Raw genomic sequence first — 18,475 nt, 5'->3', positions numbered from 1 at the left:
GAAAGAGGCTGATGACAGTAAAGATTCGGAAGAGAAATTAGATTACCATTTTTTATTTTTTTTTATTTTCATTTTATATTGTTTTGATATCAAGTTATATGTTGTTTTGTTATCTAATTCTCTATAAATAAAATACATTATTATATAAAACACCAAAAACTACAAACACCAAAACGCTATTAGTATAAAAACTGTGAGAACGAGTGCTGGCAAAGCACCTTGAAAAATGTATTAAACGCCAAAAAAAAACATTTGGTCTTATTGTAATCTTATGAAAATATTAATGACTCGTAGTGAATTATTATACAAAACGCCAAAAAAATTGACTAGAAAACGCTATAACGCCAAAAAATTATCTATGTGACACAAAAACAATTAATTCAACGCCAAAAAGTTTAATTTATATAATTAACGCCAAAAAAACTAAGACGCCAGAAAATATTATACCGCGTTGGGAAATAAAAGAAGATTGAAAAGACAAAAAAACACCTCGGACCCTGATAATGTCCCGCGCCACATGTTGGGCCAGGATCCGTTCTCACACTTTTGAGCGTTTTCTCCTGATCCCATTTATATATATATATATATATAGAGAGAGAGAGAGAGAGAGAGAAAAGGGTTCAGGAGAAAACGTTCAAAAGTGTGAGAGTGGTGAGAACACATCCTGGCCTAACACGTGTCCCGCGTCATAGAGTAGGGCGGAGGGGCTTTTTTGTCTTTTCATTCTTCTTTTATTTCCCAACGCGGTATAATATTTTATGGCGTCTAAGTTTTTTTTTTGGCGTTAATCGTATTTTTTTAAACTTTTTGGCGTTGAATTAATTGTTTTTGTGTCACATATATAATTTTTTGGCGTTATAGAGTTTTCTGGTTAATTTTTTTAGCGTTATGGCGTTTTGTATAATAATTCACTACGAGTCTGATATATGCATAAGATTACAATAAGACCAATTTTTTTTGGTGTTTAGTGAAATTTTTGGCGTTTAATACCATTTACAAGGTGTTTTGCCAGCAGCTGTTCTCCCAGTTTCCATACTTCTAGCTTTTTGGTGTTTGTAGTTTTTAGCGTTTTATATAATAATGTTATTTTTTTATAGAGAACTAGTTAACAAATCAACATATAACTTGATATCAAAGCAATATAAAATGAAAACTAAAATAAAAAAAAATTGTAATATAATTTCTCTTCCGAATCTTCACTGTCATCAGCCTCTATCTTCTTGAATTTGTTTTGGCGTTTTGAACCTTTTTTGAATAGTTTTGCTAGTTGCCAACTTTCCTACATAAACCCCGTCTTTTTCAGAAGAAGCTGCTTAGTGACATCCTGTTTTTTGGTGTGATATTCTTGTTTGGCGGCATGTCATTGAAGATCAACTCTTGCTTGATGCTATTTGTAATAATGGAGTCCAAAATAGCATTTTACACTTTAGTTGAACCATTTTTTCCATGCCTATAATCATCAAGAAGAAAGCTCACATGATGGCATATCACTGTCATCAGTCTCTTTTTCTTGAATATTTGTCCATCCCATCCATCAAAATATTATTGAGTTAACCCTCTTAGAAAAAGGATCCATTTCAGTGAAAGTTTTGACATCTGTGGCGTTTTAAAGGGAGTGGTTTCTAGAGGATATGGCATTTTTGTGTTTTTCTGGGTGTGATTAATTTCATTGTGTATAGACTCCTCTCTTATATGGGTTTTTTGGCGCGTAGTTTAGGCAGGACTTTTTATTGTAATAGATGATAGTTATAAAGTAAATGTCTTTTCAGTTACTGTATTTTGTATTTACTGTGTTGATCAGTTTTTATCAGTTTTATAGGTTAGACGTCCCATCTTCTAAGTTTGGCGTTTTTTTTAAATGGCCTTATGCAGACCATCATGACAAAATACAATAAAGGAGTAAATAAAATAGTAAGGAGGAAAATATTTTTTGTTATTTATGACGTTTTGTTAGGGTAAACCATTTTTAGTATTATTTTGGCGTTTTGCTAATAAAGATAGTAATAGATCATTTAATTATCTTTAAAAAAAAAGAAGATTACATAGAAGAAAAAAAAAGAGGAAAAAAAATTAAAATCCTTCGTCGGAAGGTACTTTATCTGAATAGTATCCATCACTTGTGTCATCTTCTTCATCCTCGGAGTCTTCATCTTGATCTTGATCTTCATCCATGTCATCACATTCACCTTCATCAGCTTCTTGTTCCTGAAGAATTTGAAGCCTCCACCTGAACATTTCTTGCATTAACTCCAATTTTGAGTCTATTTCTGGGTTGGTACAGGTGGCGTTATGCAATTCTTCCATGAAATCCAGTCGCTGCTTTGTCATGATGTTCCCTAGCCAGTAAACTTGCTGCTCTCCGCTGTCGTATGTAATCGTCACCATGTCTGTTTCATCATCAAAACGCCATGATGTCATGACAGGGTCTGGCTTCACATCTCCTTTGATTGGTCCAAATTTTCTGGTTAATGCTTTCATAAGCATATGCGTTTCATGGCATTCGTTGTCTAGACTCTAGAGCGACGCCAATGGATAAGATTTGCCTTTGTATCTGTTCTTCCATCTTTAGAATTGCCCTGACCGTCTTAACATACACCCTCCTTCTGTTGTCAAAATGGATGACGTATCGCCTGATCCCCAGAGTGTATCTCCACGAAACGATTGTTGCCATTTTTGGCGTTTTGCTTAAGTTGGCGTTTTTGGTTAACGATTTTTTTTGTAGAAAATGGATAGATTGAAGTGATTATAGAAGCTATGGTTTACGTTTGTTTATATAACGATGTTTTGGCGCGTAATTTAGGAGGGAATTTCTTCTAATAAATGTTAGTAACTGAAATTCAGTTATTTGTGTTGTTTTCATCTTCCTGTAATATTCAACGCGTTTTATTTTTAATTTGTGGCGTTTTGTTTTTAATGGAGTTTTATTTTTTGTATGGCGTTTTATCATATGATGGCGTTTTGAATATAAGGGGTAAAAAGACCCTTTTACCCTTAATGAAACGCGTCCCACCTAATAATATTGATGTTATTTACGAAAATGTCACCGCGCAATCTAGTCCATGGATTGTTTTGATCGGACGATCCGTAATCGTTCTCTCCGTTCTCACACTTTTCACCGTTTTCTCCAAATCCCAACCCTATATATATATATATATATATATATATATATATATATATATATATATATATATATATATATATATATATATATATTAGGATCTGATTTAAAAAATGATTATATATATATATATATATATATATATAGGGTTGGGATTTGGAGAAAACAGTGAAAAGTGTGAGAACGATTTTGGTGGTGACATGTGGCATTGATGCTAAATTACACTAAGGGGTAATATTGTCAAAAAAACCCACTCATATGAACTAGATGTTCAAATAAAACGCCATAAAAACACCCAATTCAGAAAAAACGCCATGAAAAATACCCAGTTAAAAACGCCATAAAACACCCAGTTCAGAAAAACGCCATGAAAAAACTCAGTTGAAAACGCCATAAAACATTCAGTTCATAAAAACGCCATGAAAATATCTAGTTAAAACGCCATATGCAGTATGCAAGCAATGCAGAATAGAGTAGCAGCAGATGCTCTATTGTTTGATGCGCTAATATAATAGATGCTCTAGTACTATATGCTCTAATCAGATGCTCTAATAGATGCTCTAGTAGTAGATGCTCTAATCAGATGCTCTAACAGATGCTCTAATATGTGGCATGCGTTATTATGTGGGATGCGCTATTATGGAGCAAGTTCAGAAAAACGCCATGAAAATACCTAGTTTAAAATGTCATAAAACACTCAGTTCAGAAAAACGCCATAAAACCCATTTAATTTTTTTTTCGAAAAGTGTATCAATAGTATACTCGTTGGAAAGATAAAAAAACGTTGAGTTTTATGGTGTAATTTTTTTTCGAAAAATAATCACGTATAAAAAAGTTATTGTCGTTTAAATATGATGGGGGAAAATGGCATGTGATTAGCATGTGCACATTTGCTTGGATCTTCATATTTTACCTCTCGTGGTAGTTCCAAGGCCCCTATTATTTACAAAAATGACACCGCATCAATCTAAGCCACAAACCACTAAGATCTTGTGGCTCAGAATCGTTCTCACCATTCTCACACATTGAGGCGTTATCTCTTGATCCTGTTTCTTTATATATATTTGAATTCTGATTATATATTTTAAGTTTTTAATACTTTTATATGGTGCGATTTTAACTACGTTCAAAGAATTTTTTAGGTTTCTCAGAAAAGACCATGACATATCCTATGTATACTTAATTTTAGGAAAAAATCTCTCATTTTCTCTTCTTTTCTCTCCTTTAACGAAACTCTGAAACAAAACTAAAAATTATTTCATTTCAAATCTTTTCTTTTCTCTAATTTAATGAAACTCGGGAACATAACGTTAATGCATCCACTATGAGAAAAAGTAGGATAAGACTAATTTAGTAGAATCAAAAATAAATTTAGTAAAACTCACATCGTGGTTTTGTGCAACAAGGTAGGTGGTGCTAGTATTGTAGATTTGGAGGTAATTTTAATGGGTCTTTGATTTACACATTGATGCCAGTAAAGAAAAAGATTGTAAAAGTGGTATATCTTTTACCAAAATGTTATTTTATAAGATTCGAGCTGGGGTCTCATTGGAAGTAGCCTTTTTATTCATATGGGGTAGAGGTAAGACTGTCTACATCTTACCCTCCTCAGACCCTACCTTTGATTTGTTATTGGTTGGATACTTGGATTTACTGAGTATGAGATGATGATGATAATGATATTTTATAAGATTATCACAAAAGATATCAATTCTAAATTTCAATGATGATGGATCTTGAAAATTAGTGACCATAAAACAAGTATATATTATGATAAGGCATATCGAAATGGACATCCACATCCATATCACTCGGACCCTATTTTCTGCCTTTTCCTTTCACCATCCTTAACAATACATAAAAGGTGTGTGTGTGTGTTTTCTTAAACTTTAAGGGTCAAAATTCACAGATATATTCAAGTACCTCCCCTCATCCAAAGAGGAACAAATCAAGAAAGCATATATTCAAGGCAAAAGGTATGTATGTGTCTTTGTCCTTCCTTTCTTCATCCTCTCTCACACACACTCACATCCATCCATCTATCTACCTATTTCTGTCTACATACATACACACACGGATAGAAGTTTTCATCAAACTTGATTAACTTTAAGTTTGATGTGTTCAAAACATTCAAGTTATGTTCACTTTTGATACCTAGCTAATTATATGTATAATTACAGTCACACGTCCGATGTACACCTAGCTAATTATATACTGTATAATTACAATCACACATTCGATGTACGTATGAAACGATAATTTGTTTGTACATAAAAATAATATTCTTACTAACAGTTTTAGAAGACAACGTTACTAAAACATCGATTGTTCATCCTATAGAAGAGTGATTACAAATACTATGGCACTTATGGGTGTGATTGAAGAATTTGTATAATTTTATAGCCTTTTTTATATGATGTTATAAACTTATAATTTATTCAACTTCCCTTCTATCCATATAAAACACTATATGAGCAACTAATAATAGAAATCGATATTTTATAATTTTTTTTTTATAATTGTTTCATCAATAAACTGTGACTATTTCTTTTTAGCTACTTTAACGTCAGTAAGAGTTGTTTTCAGTAAAAAAATATATATTTAGTTCAGATAAATCAAATTTATTTATAAAATCTCTAATAATTTTATTTAAATCAAAATCTCCAATGATATAGAAAATTTGTTTATACAAAACAATTTATCGACCGATCGAGAGACAGAGACACACGCCTCTTAAGGGAAGGTTTCAAGTTCAAACATAGGCAAAAAGGAATAGTTTGGAATGATTGGTGTAAAGAAGTAATACATGCCGGTAAAAGACCAACTTATCCAGATAGAAAGGGGAGAGGCTACTGTCGAGGCTAGGTGTCAGTCATGACACCTGGCACGGGCTAAGCTGCTCAGACAATAGGGTCCACTAAACCACTTTCGCAACTCACTTGGCCTCCAACACATGGACCGTGACAGGTTGTGCACACCTCTCATATGGCTTCCCAAAACGTTAAGCTAAGTTATACAAATTTCACTAGCGTGTAACGATTGTAAATCAAACAATTTCATTAGTTGTTATTAAAAAATATTTTTAAAAAGAAAATTTGCAGTCATAATGCCACCCAACTAGGATTTATGAACTATCATGATGAGAGTACCATGTTCATATGTAATGTTCTTGATTTAACATATGACGAAAGCATCGTTGATAGATATAGATGACTTATGTGTTGCCACACATTATGCTCAACCAACTACACTGTCTTGATGAGCGTCAGCTAACCAACATACTTTCATAAGGGTTTGGATCTTGTCACCATTACAATGAATATGTTGTTAGTGTTCCAACATTCTCGTCTTTTACAGGGCCTCTACATTAGCTTTTCAGTAAAAAAAAACCCACCATAAAGATATCGAAAACGACTTATTGTAGTCTAGCACAAACTTAAAGCAAGCCTTATCCAACTCACCGGCAAAATAAAAAATATTGCAACTTCATCAAAAATTTAATCATACCACAAGCTTAACGCAGACCTTATCCAACTCATTGCAAAATAAAAAATATTGTAACTTCATCAAAAATAATCATACCGCAAAATATTGTAAAGAAATCTAAAGATTAAATAACATATTAAGATTGTAAAACAAATACTCATTCTAGTCAAATCCTTATGTGTTTCAACCATGACTTTCTACAAATAACAAACCATTTAGACCACACTGTGTTTTGTATGAGTTAAATGATCATATCAAGATTGTAAAACAAATACACATTCTAGTCAAATTAATCCCATATATATGAAAAGTTACTCATAGTTTAGTTAAAGTTAAAGTTAATATATACTCCAACAAAGAACTTCATAATTTGAATATAACGTTAAAAATTTAATACATAAGACACGTAAACTTTAATTGTTGTATTTACATTTTTTTTTTGACAGGAAAAAAAATGATCGAGACAAAAGATATTTTAGATGAATACTCACAATTTTTTTTGTGGTATTTACATAATACGAGATAGTATTGCTTGAGGTCCAAATTATCTGTTGGGGGACCAAAACTAATTAATGATCGAGACATTTTTTTTTATTTATTTTCCTAAAGAATCCTTATACTCCTAATGATTGAAACCTTTTTTTTAATAAATATCACATAACATATCATAGGGGTTGTCTCACAAGAAAAAGTGAATTCATTTGTTCTTAAGCTTCCTTCGCATGTGTCTACTTATTTCTAAGATGGACATGATCAGTCATTTTTATCTTTGACCACAATTCCATATTTTAGATGAATACTCACAATGAAAACGGAGTTTTATTTAAAATAAAATATCTTTCGTTATCGTAAACTATACCGAGCGGAACAACATAGGTAACGGTACTGGTGTTAGTGTTCGTTTTTTATGGAATTCGATAGGTGTCGTAACGAACCAAATCGATACTGACTGAACAACATTGGTACTGGTACTGGTATTAATGGAACCAGTGTCGGTATATATTGTTATGCTTTTCGATCAATGTAAAACACGTCTCGTTATTCTTTTGGACATATCACAGCTTTATTTTTTTTTTGCCAATGTCCATAATAGAACATGATAACACCAATGTAACTTAAAGTCTAGAAGTCGAGCTATCTTTGCTAAAAAAAACATTTTTAATATAAGGTAGTGTCATCAGTTTGTAATGGAAGGATTGATGAAAAATACAAAAGGTGGTGGGGGATTTTGATCAAAACCAGTTCCGACAATAGAGCCCCCGCCACATGCTCAATCGCTTTACGACGACCGCATCCAGGTGTTTTCTTTGCCTTGGTGATAGGAGGTGTACGTTCCTTTTGGCTAATGAAATTCAAAACATAGGATACCCTCAAATGATTGGCTAATGAAATTCAAAACATAGGATACCCTCAAATGATAATATATATCATTCTTAATTTGTTGAACATAAAAGACATCATTAGTTAACGTTTTATTGACTCAATTACAAGGGAAATTATTATAAATATCAATAAAAGTTAGTAGGTGTGAAATGCACGCTCAATCGAGACTATCTTCTTCTTTCCATCACCAACGAACCCATGTGGTTCGAAGGGGCAATCCAAGGGGCAACCTTCTCTATCGGGGTTCCAAGGAAGATCAGTAATGGGGTTGAGCCACTCATGAGTCAATTAATTGAAAGGGTTTGAGTTTTGCTTGGTTATCGTTAATATATGTAAGGAATGATTTATTGATGGTAAGAAGTAGAATATCAGTAGTAACTAGTAACTACTAACCGCCATCATTGGGAACTTGTGTTGGTAGTTAGTGACAACTAATAATCAGCGGGCGATCACAAAGTCATTGCTCATAGGAACCAACCATGAACAATAGCTTAGCAGTAATTGGTTATCAAATTAACTGCCAACATGAAACATTTTTTCATGCCGTATAAGTTCACACCTATAACACGTAATCTTTGGTCTAGTTTGGGTGTTGTTTTCATAACACAAAACAAATGGTCATTCTTGAATTTTTCTAAATTATTAAAAAATATTACCTTTGATATTATATATATTAAATTGCTAAAATGGAAAAAGAAATAATTATTAAACACGTTACGATATGGGTACATTTGCATAAATACATGTGTGGTCTCGTGTATCTTCTTTGTTGATGGTGGATGTTTCGGGGTGCCGAATCTATTTGGATTGTGGGGGCATGGAAGGAAGACAAATTGTCACAATCGGTGTTATTTATTATTTCATGTCTGATGCGATGCTATAGTTATAATGTTTTTTGATACAATATAAACTAAAATAATATTCTTCAATAAAATAAATTAATTAAAGACTTTTGCTTCTGGCCAAAACAAAAATACGTATATTATAGTGAGGGGACACATGCAATGTTTGTAGTCATAAATAGTACATCTTTTTAAATATATTACTTATATTATACAATAACTAAATATACTAAATAATATATATTACTTTTAGTTATATGATGATGATGATGTGCATTGCACTAGCTTTGATGTATGAAGTAGATTTTCATGAAAAGTTTGTAGGATGGTTTTTTGGTGTTATGATAGGCGTGCATTAAAAAGTAACCGATTGTTGAATAGAGATTCCAATCAAAATCAATATACATAGAAACTGGTTTAGAACTCTCTTCTTTGAAATTGGTTAAACCCGAACTTCGATTTCTTTTGAAGACGAATTTCTTTATTTCTATTGTTTGTGTGACTTGAACTCAAAATCACCAAACTTATCGAACTAGCGATCTTCATCTTTTCGCCTAGTCTCCCAATATCACCAGGTGCCGCAGAAAATGATGGGGAGGCCAGGAATCGAACTTGGGTCCCTTAGAACACCAAGTCTCTTCTTTATCACCCACCACCACCACCACCTCATTGGCACCTCCTCCTTCCGTTGCTTGCAGATGTATTAAATGACCGAATAAGTTACTATAAGGCTATAGGGTGTAGTCATGACCTTTATAATAATCATGACCCCCCATATCAGAGTCATTTCACCCACTTCTAATCCATCATCCAAAACCACTAGGATGTGACCATGACTCAAACCACTATTTTTTTAATTTATTTTTTAAAAAGGAAAAAGGACATATTGAAAAAGGAAAGGAGGCCCATGATTGTCATGGTTTAATCTATGCTAACCATGGTGAATGAGACAAGAGAGTGATATAGCAATCCCTTAAGGGTCCTATGTGACATTAATGACACAACCTATATCTCCTACACTCTTTAGCCTAATGAGCTTTTGAGTCTATGCTAACCATGATATAGCACATTAATTGGAATTGGATGGTCATTTATTTATATAATAATTAGATATAATAATATACAATAATAAATAAAATAATAAAGATGGAAATGAATGAGTGGCTGACAAGAAAATAACAAAAAATAAAATAAAAAACAGTATAAAATACAGAAAACTGTTGAGTTGCAATAGTTGAAGGGGCGAATATTAGTGTACTTTGCATCATATCACACAGGTAGTTAATACATACAAACACCTTTTTCCTCTCTGGACTTTGGTTCCTTCCTTCCTTCCTTGTAGATTCTTCTCTGCAAATATGAAGCAGCAGCAGCAGCAAAACAATCATCATCCTCATTCTCGTTCTCATACTCGCTCAGGAAGTCACAGCTCCGAGGTACTTTTTCATTATCCATGACTTATTCTAACTCCCCACTCACTCACACATCAATTATTACAACTTTTGTAGGTGTTGTGGCCGAGACTGGTGATAAGGAAGTGGCTCAATCGGTCTTCCAGAACCTCCGAATACAACGCTGATTCGGATGATGATACTGCTTACGGAACCGACGGAGACGGTAAGATTTCGATCATTTAGCTTCTCTTGATTCAGCTTTGTTAGTTAGTCTTAGACAAAATCTATTGTAAATTTGGATTATGTGTGAGGGAAGGAACATGATTTTGGCACATACAGTTCACGCGTGTTTGGTCAATTAGTACCAAACCAATGGGCTAATTGGGGAATAGGTTAGGGTTACATAGCTAATTCATGGATTCCAAACTAAGTATAGGGTTGTTGAACTTTAATATTATATTTTCATTTTTGCTTGCCATTTTTACCACTTTAGTAATACAAATATATCTAGAGTAATTATGCTAACACTAAACTACTTAACGGCAAATTTCTTTTATTGGACTCGAATCCAAAATCTCTCCCTCCCAAGATGTTTAAAGATTTTGTCTTTGCCAATAAACCTCCACCCTATTGGTAAATTATAATGTTCGTCCTTTATGATTGTATCAAACTGCAATGAATGACCTTTAACTTCAATAATTACAGTCGCAGTTCTTTCTTTATTTTAAAAACATTACACAATAGGTCCTTTAGCGTTAACTCAGTTAAAATTATCAGTTAAGTCTGATTATATAAGGATAATTTAGTTTTTTAAATATGTATATAATATTACTTGTTTTGTTTTGAAAATGAAAATTCAACCCCACCACGAACTGACGATCACCTGCTTTCTCTGGTCAACTCCCACCCACCCACCCACCGTCCAAACCCCCACCTCCCATTTCCCTCATTCATTCAACCTTTTAATTAATCGAACAAGAAATAAACACCCCTTCAACCATCCAAATCCACACCTCGGATCTCCCTCACCCTTCTACCGGACTAGCAAAGAGAAGCGACAGCGGCTGCACATCTTCTGGATCTATTTTGTTCTGGTTCTAGTTTTGGATCTGGCGGATCTACATTACTGGTTCGAGTTTTGTGTTTTGGTTCGAGATTTGGATCCGATTGATGAACATCTGGATGGGTTGTTTTGGATCCGATCCGATTGATGAACATCTGGTGGATCTACAAATATTGAGTGAAATTTGAGGAAATCATGATTGTTTAGGAGGATGGTTTTAAAGGGTGTGAAGAGTTTTACATAGGAAGATGATGGTTTAATGGGTGTAAATTATGATTGTTTAGGATGATGGGTTGAAGGTGCTTTATTGAAGGTGTAGACTGGAAATTGCCATTGATGTTTGGATTTTTTTTTTTTTTTTTTTAATCGAAACTTAGTATGCCCCAATGAAACAACAATTATTTTTAATGGTGGTGCGTTGGTGTTGATGTGGTGGTGGTGCGTTGGGTTTTTTGTTTTTTTAAGTTGTTTTTTTTTTATTTATAATATATAATTTTAAATAAAAGATATGTTAAATGACCGAAATACCCTCATGTGCCTTACACATTATCAGACTCAACCGATAGTTTTAATTGGGTTACTGCTAAAGGATATAGGGTGTAATATTTTTAACAAAGAAATGACTGTGACTGTAATTATTAAAGTTAAAGGTTATCGATTGCAATCCGATACAAACGTAAAGGACGAAAAGTGTAAATCTTCCTTATTATTATTATTATTGCTGCTACTACTACACTAGAGATTTAAACAAGAGTAAATATTATTACTCTGCATCATTTTTTGTAGTGTAATTCCTCTAGTTCAATACTGTAGAGTAATAATAATAATAATTACTCTAGTGATTTGTACGTTTAGTAGGTTAATTTCCTTTGTACTGGATCCCACCGGCAACACTCTATAGGAACCTTAATTTTGTGGTTTGAAAGTGATTTGTATATTTTGTGGTTTGAAAGTGATTTGTATAACTTTGTTTATACAGAAGAGTCTTCTGACTGGCCGAAAGAATTACGGTTCAAGGATAATAAACAAGGAGATGATTTACAGAGTGATACCAGTGGTAAAAGTTTACGGTTTATCCTTTTTCGTTTTTTTTGCTATTAAATGAAGTAGATACGGTTACTAGTTTATTGGCATCAAGTCTTACCGTATGCTTTTTTTTTAATTACATGAAAAATTTATTGGTGTGTAGGGGATAAGCTTTTTGTTGCTTTCCCCTTAACCTTTTGTTGGTGTAGATGCTTTAAAGTTTTAATTGTTATTCAATACAACATGTGCTTTGGTTATGCACAACTTTTAACCTTTCTTTATTGGTCTATCAATGCTTTAAATTTAATTAAGAGACAATCACTTTGTTTATCTTTAAAGAATGCTACCTACATGCATTGACTAAAGGATTTATGAACACTCGCAACTTTTTTTTCAAATCATCAGGAGAAGTTCATGATTTTCATTTTATTTCTCTAATCGGTCGTTAAAGATACAACAGACAAATAAAAGAAAACTTCTTTGGTACTATTTTACCACATTTTGCTATTATGTTAAGATACCGCATCATTGATAGTCACAATTCAGCTCTTTTATAAGGATATGAACATATCAGACTTCGAAGATGTTATTGCTTTCAAAAACTAAAATCATGATATTGCTTTGATGCATAACTTTACCAACACTTTTACTTGAGATTCAAACAAATGTTTCTTCACTTATCTTAGTACGCTTGTTTATCTTGGGTATTCAGGTGCTGTTCCTAGACCAAGACGACGAAAGTCAGAGACGTTTAGAGCACAGTACATTGATGCAAAAGAACTCAAGTATGATGGCATTCCCTCACACACATTATTTGGCTACCATTAGCATTTAACGGATTGATCTGATACTTTGTATTTTATTCTTTATTTATTTATTTTGTTTTTTTCTAGAGTGTCTGTTAGTACATGGAATGTTGCCGGGAAACTGCCACCAGAAGATTTAGATATTAAAGACTGGCTTGATGTTGACAATCCTGCTGACATATATGTCATTGGGTAAGTCTTCCGAAAGTTATGCTTACGGCTATGACACGTACCTATTCATGAATTTAACTCCTTTGATTAGTAATGTGTATATGAAAAGGTTCAACTTAACAGTAGTTAACGATGATTCCCGTACAGTTTTCAGGAGATAATACCTTTAAACGCTGGAAATATTTTTGGTGCTGAAAGTAACCGTCCGGTCCCGGTATGGGAAAACATAATTCGCGAGACCCTCAATAAAATTCCATCCGAAAAAACTAAATTCAAATACTACAGCAACCCCCCTTCTCCGTCACGGTTTAAACCATCTGACGATGTGCCGGATATAGAAGATGTTGTAGTGCTGGAAACGGATAGTGAGTGTGAGGAGGAAATCCACCCGTTTAACGAGGAATCCAATTTCGACGACCTCATGGACGGTCCCGCAGGGCAAAATCGCAGTTTGAGTACCGTTGTGAGTATGGAAGTTGTCGGGGATTCGGAGAAACGCTATTCGTCTCAAAAAACGCTAGACAGAGTAAATTGCTTTTCGGTTGAAGAGTCTGAAGGAACTGTAAAAGAAAATATAAATGATTCGGTTTCGGGTAATAGTAAAAAGTTAGCCAGATTATTCAGTGGGACCGAAAGGATCGGATTGAGCTGGCCCGAGCCACCGTTGGATCTACTGGCACAGTGCGTATCAGCACCAGAGAGACCAAGCCCGTTGCAAACTGTTAAATCGTTCAAAGCTTCGAAATCTTTTAAAACCTATGCTTCTTTTAAGTCCTACGTAAATGTGGACAATCGGGTCATGCCCGAGGAACTTTTTCTTCCTGATCTGAACCTTGATTCGACATTGTACCGAAAGAGGAGACCCGCATATGTTAGAATAGTAAGCAAGCAAATGGTTGGCGTATTTATTACTATTTGGGTGCGTAGACAATTAAGGAAACATATCCAAAATGTACATGTGTCCGCTGTTGGTGTTGGTGTGATGGGGTACATAGGTAACAAGGTAAAATTGGAATCATATGCGATTTTTTTAAATGTTTTTATTATTTGATATAATCGACTTATTTTTACAATTTCAGGGATCTATTTCAGTGAGTATGTCGATATATCAAACACTCTTCTGTTTCATTTGTACTCACCTAACTTCTGGTGAAAAGGATGCTGATGCAATTAAAAGAAACGCGGATGTTCATGAAATACGTAAAAGAACACGCTTCAATTCATTTTTAAATTCTACTCTTCCCAGAAGGATAGAGAATCATGAGTAAGTATGATATATTTTGATTTTTCCTTTTCCTTTCGTTCTCATAAGTAAGTTTGATGGTGAAGCACATATTTTCCTTACAGTTTGTAAGTACACTTTTACGCAAACTGTATGATATAGAAACGAACTTTACACTTTTACGGTTTACCAATTTTATTTTAGCAATCAACTATAGATTAGACACAAAATGTAACCAACTCAGTCAAATTCCAATTTTAGTGACCAACCTCATTTTCACTAGTTTTACCAACAAATGTTTGAAGCGGCATTGGTTGAGGCAAAGTTAGCCACCACATCAGATGCTACATAAGCAAAAAAAAAGCTTTTGTGAAATAAATAATATAAATTTGTTTTCAAATTTTAAAAAGGATATGTACTTATAATTTATGTTCAAAGTAATTTTTAAAATGTTACATTAGATGACGAGTGGCATATACTTAATACAAAAAAATGACAGATAATGTGCGATATTAGCAACTTTTAAAAAATCAGCAATTGTTGATAAGTCATTTGGTTGCTAAAATATTTGATAAAATGTGAGTTGGTCTCTGTTTTGTGTTAAAGCATTATGGTGAACTTACTGAAACTTTTTGGCTATGAGTTTGCAAGAAAAATACTACTCTAGCGTGTAATTGTTCTAATAGCTGGTTTATGTAAAAAATATATTTAATATATATTTTTTTTGTTGATTTGAAGCTCAACTTACAAATAGCTTTTGTGTGTTTCCAGTCGAATTATTTGGTTGGGTGACCTAAATTACCGCCTCAATTTGTCATATGAGAAGACGTGCGACTTAATTTCCCAAAATGAATGGTCCAAGTTGTTAGAGTGTGATCAGGTAAGTTGGTATTACCGGTTAAATCCGTCATTGTATATTGAATAATTATCTTTTCCATTGTATATTGGTATTACCGGTAAATTGGTTTACGCCCCGCTTGTGGTACGTGCATATAATGTATATATTGTCTGGGCGCTCGGGGGGCAAAAGTGAAAGTGCGCTAATTTTAACGTTAGTTTACTAATTTCGTGAAAATAATGTTAAAAGAGGGGGATGGTTAATCATGCATCATGTGGTGGCGTTGATAGCCGAAAGATAAGGGAGTACATGCACTAATTGGCCTTTGTCTTAATTGCCGAGTATTATGTGCCTTATGTCCAAGGTTTGATGCAAAACTACCATCGAGCCGGGGGTCTCACTGGAAGCAGCCTCTCTATTCCTACGGGGTAGAGGTAAGACTGTCTACATCTTACCCTCCTCAGACCCTATCTTAGCTTTGCTATTGGTGGGATTTACCAGAGCATGATGATGATGATGATGATCTTTATTCAGTACAAGTTTAGTTTCAATTTTAGTATTTTTATATGCTTTCCCTATGATCCACTGATGTTCTTTTCATTGCAAACGAGTGATTTAGAGTTTATTAACCAAATACGATTTGTTGTATGTACATTATGTCATTAAACCTGTCAATAAATCATTATGCTCGTGTATTGATCTGCATAAATGCATGGGTTTGATCTTGATTGGATATTTTGCAGCTTCTTCGTGAGTTAAGAAAAGGTCGTGCATTTGATGGATGGTCAGAAGGCGTTTTGGATTTCCCTCCAACTTACAAGTACGAGCGAAATTCAGACAAATATGTTGGTGCGGATCCAAAAGTTGGAAGACGAACTCCTGCGTGGTATGTATTAACTGCTACTGAGCCGAGCACAATGAAAAAATGTTTTAAAAAATGGTGGGTCTGATGGATGTTTGGTTTTTCAGGTGTGACCGCATACTTTCGTATGGGAAAGGAATTAGGCAGCTGGGCTACAGAAGGTCTGAAATAAGGTTTTCAGACCATAGGCCGGTGAGTGCATCGTATATGATAGAAGTTGAAGTCTTCTCTCCAAGAAAGTTACAAAAGGCCCTCACATTCACTGATGCGGAGATCGAAAATGATGATGAAATGGCGATAGTAGATGCTGGAATAAATTGCTTAAGATTAATCCCTGAGGTTGGTCATACAAGTTTTTAGTTTCAAATAAAAGTATTCTATCTTGTAATGTTATGCATATTGGAACTGACTTTTGATCCATGGCCGAGGGTCTCACAGGAAGCAGCCTCTCTGTCCCTTAGGATAAAGGTAAGGTGTGCCTACATCGCACCCTCTCCATACCCTACTAATAGCTGTTATGGCTATGGGTGGGATTATACTGGGTATGATTGATTGATTGATTGATTTTGATCCATGGCAGGATATATTGGAATCGAGTTGACGATGTCGTTTTGGAATCGGAACCTTTACATTTACTATCATCATATGTTATACTTAATGTTTCAGAAGTATACATCTATACCTCATGAGGTGCTACTTGTGTGTAAATTATGTTGTGTTCATATTAGGTTAGCAAGGTAGTCCTACATGCTATAAAGTTTTTTAATAAAGTTGTTGAAGTGCAAATAACATTTTTTCCAGGTAGTTTCTGTTTTAAGGATTTTCTTGTGGTTATAAGCTATGGATTTTAAAGTTGTTTGTTTTTTGTTTATTGAAATAAAGAGATTTTATGAGTATTCTTTGTTCGTTTAGACTATACGTAGTGGGGCGGTGTATACCGCCGGAATCCTCCATGGCGCTATGGGTGAAAAATCCCTCCTCCTCGCGAAATGCATAACGGTGTTGCCCATGAAACCCCACTCACACACATATATACATACATATATATAAAACCCCATACATATATGACCCCACTACAGCCTTTTGTGATATAAAGACCCTATCTTACGTGTTTCGCCACTTGTCGCATAACGCCCCACAAAGATCTTTATGACTACACATGACCTTATGTTAATAATTGGTGATAAATTATGCGGTTCTCGCAGTTTTCAACATAATATTGATTCTGAAAAAATGTGTGTGTATATGAGTGCACGCGTACACGCATGGGCGAAGCTTTTAAGGGGCGGGAGGGGGCGGTCGACCTCCCGAACTTTTCGTTTAGTAGTGGAGAGTATGTAGTTTTCATATATTAATTTTTGGGTATATACGTTTTCGACCCCCCGGTTTTATAGAAATATTTAGGTCTGGTGACTCCCCCCCCCCCCCCCCCGGTCGAAAATCTCAAGCTTTGCCATTGCATACACGTTTATGCGTTGCTCGATATATATACGACAAATATCCAAAAACAAACTATTGTAAATATATGATATTTAATGTGCATAGTTAATTTCTAAGGAATATCTTTTTTAACTGATATAACTTATAACAAAGTAGGTTGTTAGAAGGAAAAAAAAATCATTAACACCACAAACCCAAAATAGCAATCACATTGTAATAGAGTTGTATTTCGCTAGTTAACTCATGTGCTCGCTAAATCCACTTAAGGCTATATGGGGTTACAGTTGGGATTGTGTTTTGAAGTGATTATTTGATTATTGCGTTTGTAAAACATAAATAATCTAAAAAAGTGTTTGGATGAAAAAGTGATTATCTGCCTCTAAAACGCGGTTTTGGAGAAGCATGTATCTACATGCTTTTTCAAAACGCAGTTTTGAAAACGCAAAATCTATTTTAAAAACGCAGAATCTATTTTGAAAACGCAACACCAAACACCCCCTAAAATAAGTAGGTAAAAGATTGTCATACATACTAATCGTAAGTCAACAAAACATATTTAGAGTCACAAGGTACAAAAGGTTTAACTAATAACATTTTAAACACTTAATAACACTTCTATTAAGATCGAAGATCAAGACCAGAGATTTTCATGTCAACCGGAGAACACGAATTCTTATGAAAACGAATTTCATCAGCAAAATAAGAATTTTATCTTTCAAGTATGTTACTAATATGTATTATCTGTAATGCACAATCACACATACACATTAATCACCTAGATCATCTCATATTGCATAGAAGATGATTAAAGCTTTGATGCATTG

The 18,475-nt window shown here is 34.1% G+C and overlaps 1 protein-coding gene across 10 annotated transcripts; it reads left to right on the top strand.

Annotated features, from left to right (window-relative positions):
- Positions 1-4,902: 4,902 nt before the first annotated feature.
- LOC110889054 (type IV inositol polyphosphate 5-phosphatase 3) lies at positions 4,903-17,107 on the top strand. 10 transcript variants are annotated; one of them, XR_004871872.1, is made up of 13 exons: positions 4,903-5,094; positions 10,172-10,265; positions 10,338-10,446; positions 12,266-12,343; positions 13,025-13,097; positions 13,206-13,310; positions 13,437-14,292; positions 14,369-14,553; positions 15,283-15,783; positions 16,093-16,235; positions 16,319-16,550; positions 16,650-16,679; positions 16,792-17,073. XR_004871872.1 is itself a non-coding variant. In XM_035979461.1 (13 exons), exons 2-13 carry the CDS (start codon positions 10,188-10,190, stop codon positions 16,810-16,812), a joined length of 2,019 nt encoding a protein of 672 aa, XP_035835354.1. In that variant the 5' UTR covers positions 4,903-5,094; positions 10,172-10,187; the 3' UTR covers positions 16,813-17,107. The 10 variants fall into 10 exon arrangements, 8 of the variants coding, with proteins under 8 accessions (XP_035835354.1, XP_021992236.1, XP_021992235.1 ...); XM_035979461.1 differs by having other exon boundaries at positions 15,283-15,391; positions 16,792-17,107; XM_022136544.2 differs by having other exon boundaries at positions 15,283-15,391; positions 16,650-16,684; positions 16,792-17,107.
- Positions 17,108-18,475: the final 1,368 nt, after the last annotated feature.

Source organism: Helianthus annuus, chromosome 11, assembly GCF_002127325.2.
Source record: "Helianthus annuus cultivar XRQ/B chromosome 11, HanXRQr2.0-SUNRISE, whole genome shotgun sequence".
Classification (NCBI taxonomy): Eukaryota; Viridiplantae; Streptophyta; class Magnoliopsida; order Asterales; family Asteraceae; genus Helianthus; species Helianthus annuus.
Note: the sequence above shows the minus strand (reverse complement) of the source record. Positions and strands in the feature narration are given on the sequence as shown.

Coding starts and splice junctions, on each gene's coding strand:
- LOC110889054 (XM_022136543.2), top strand. CDS start 10,188: ATGAAGCAGCAGCAGCAGCAAAACAATCATCATCCTCATTCTCGTTCT. Junction 13,098..13,205: donor ATTGATGCAAAAGAACTCAA/GTATGATGGCAT, acceptor GTTTTTTTCTAG/AGTGTCTGTTAGTACATGGA. Junction 15,392..16,092: donor AGTTGTTAGAGTGTGATCAG/GTAAGTTGGTAT, acceptor GATATTTTGCAG/CTTCTTCGTGAGTTAAGAAA.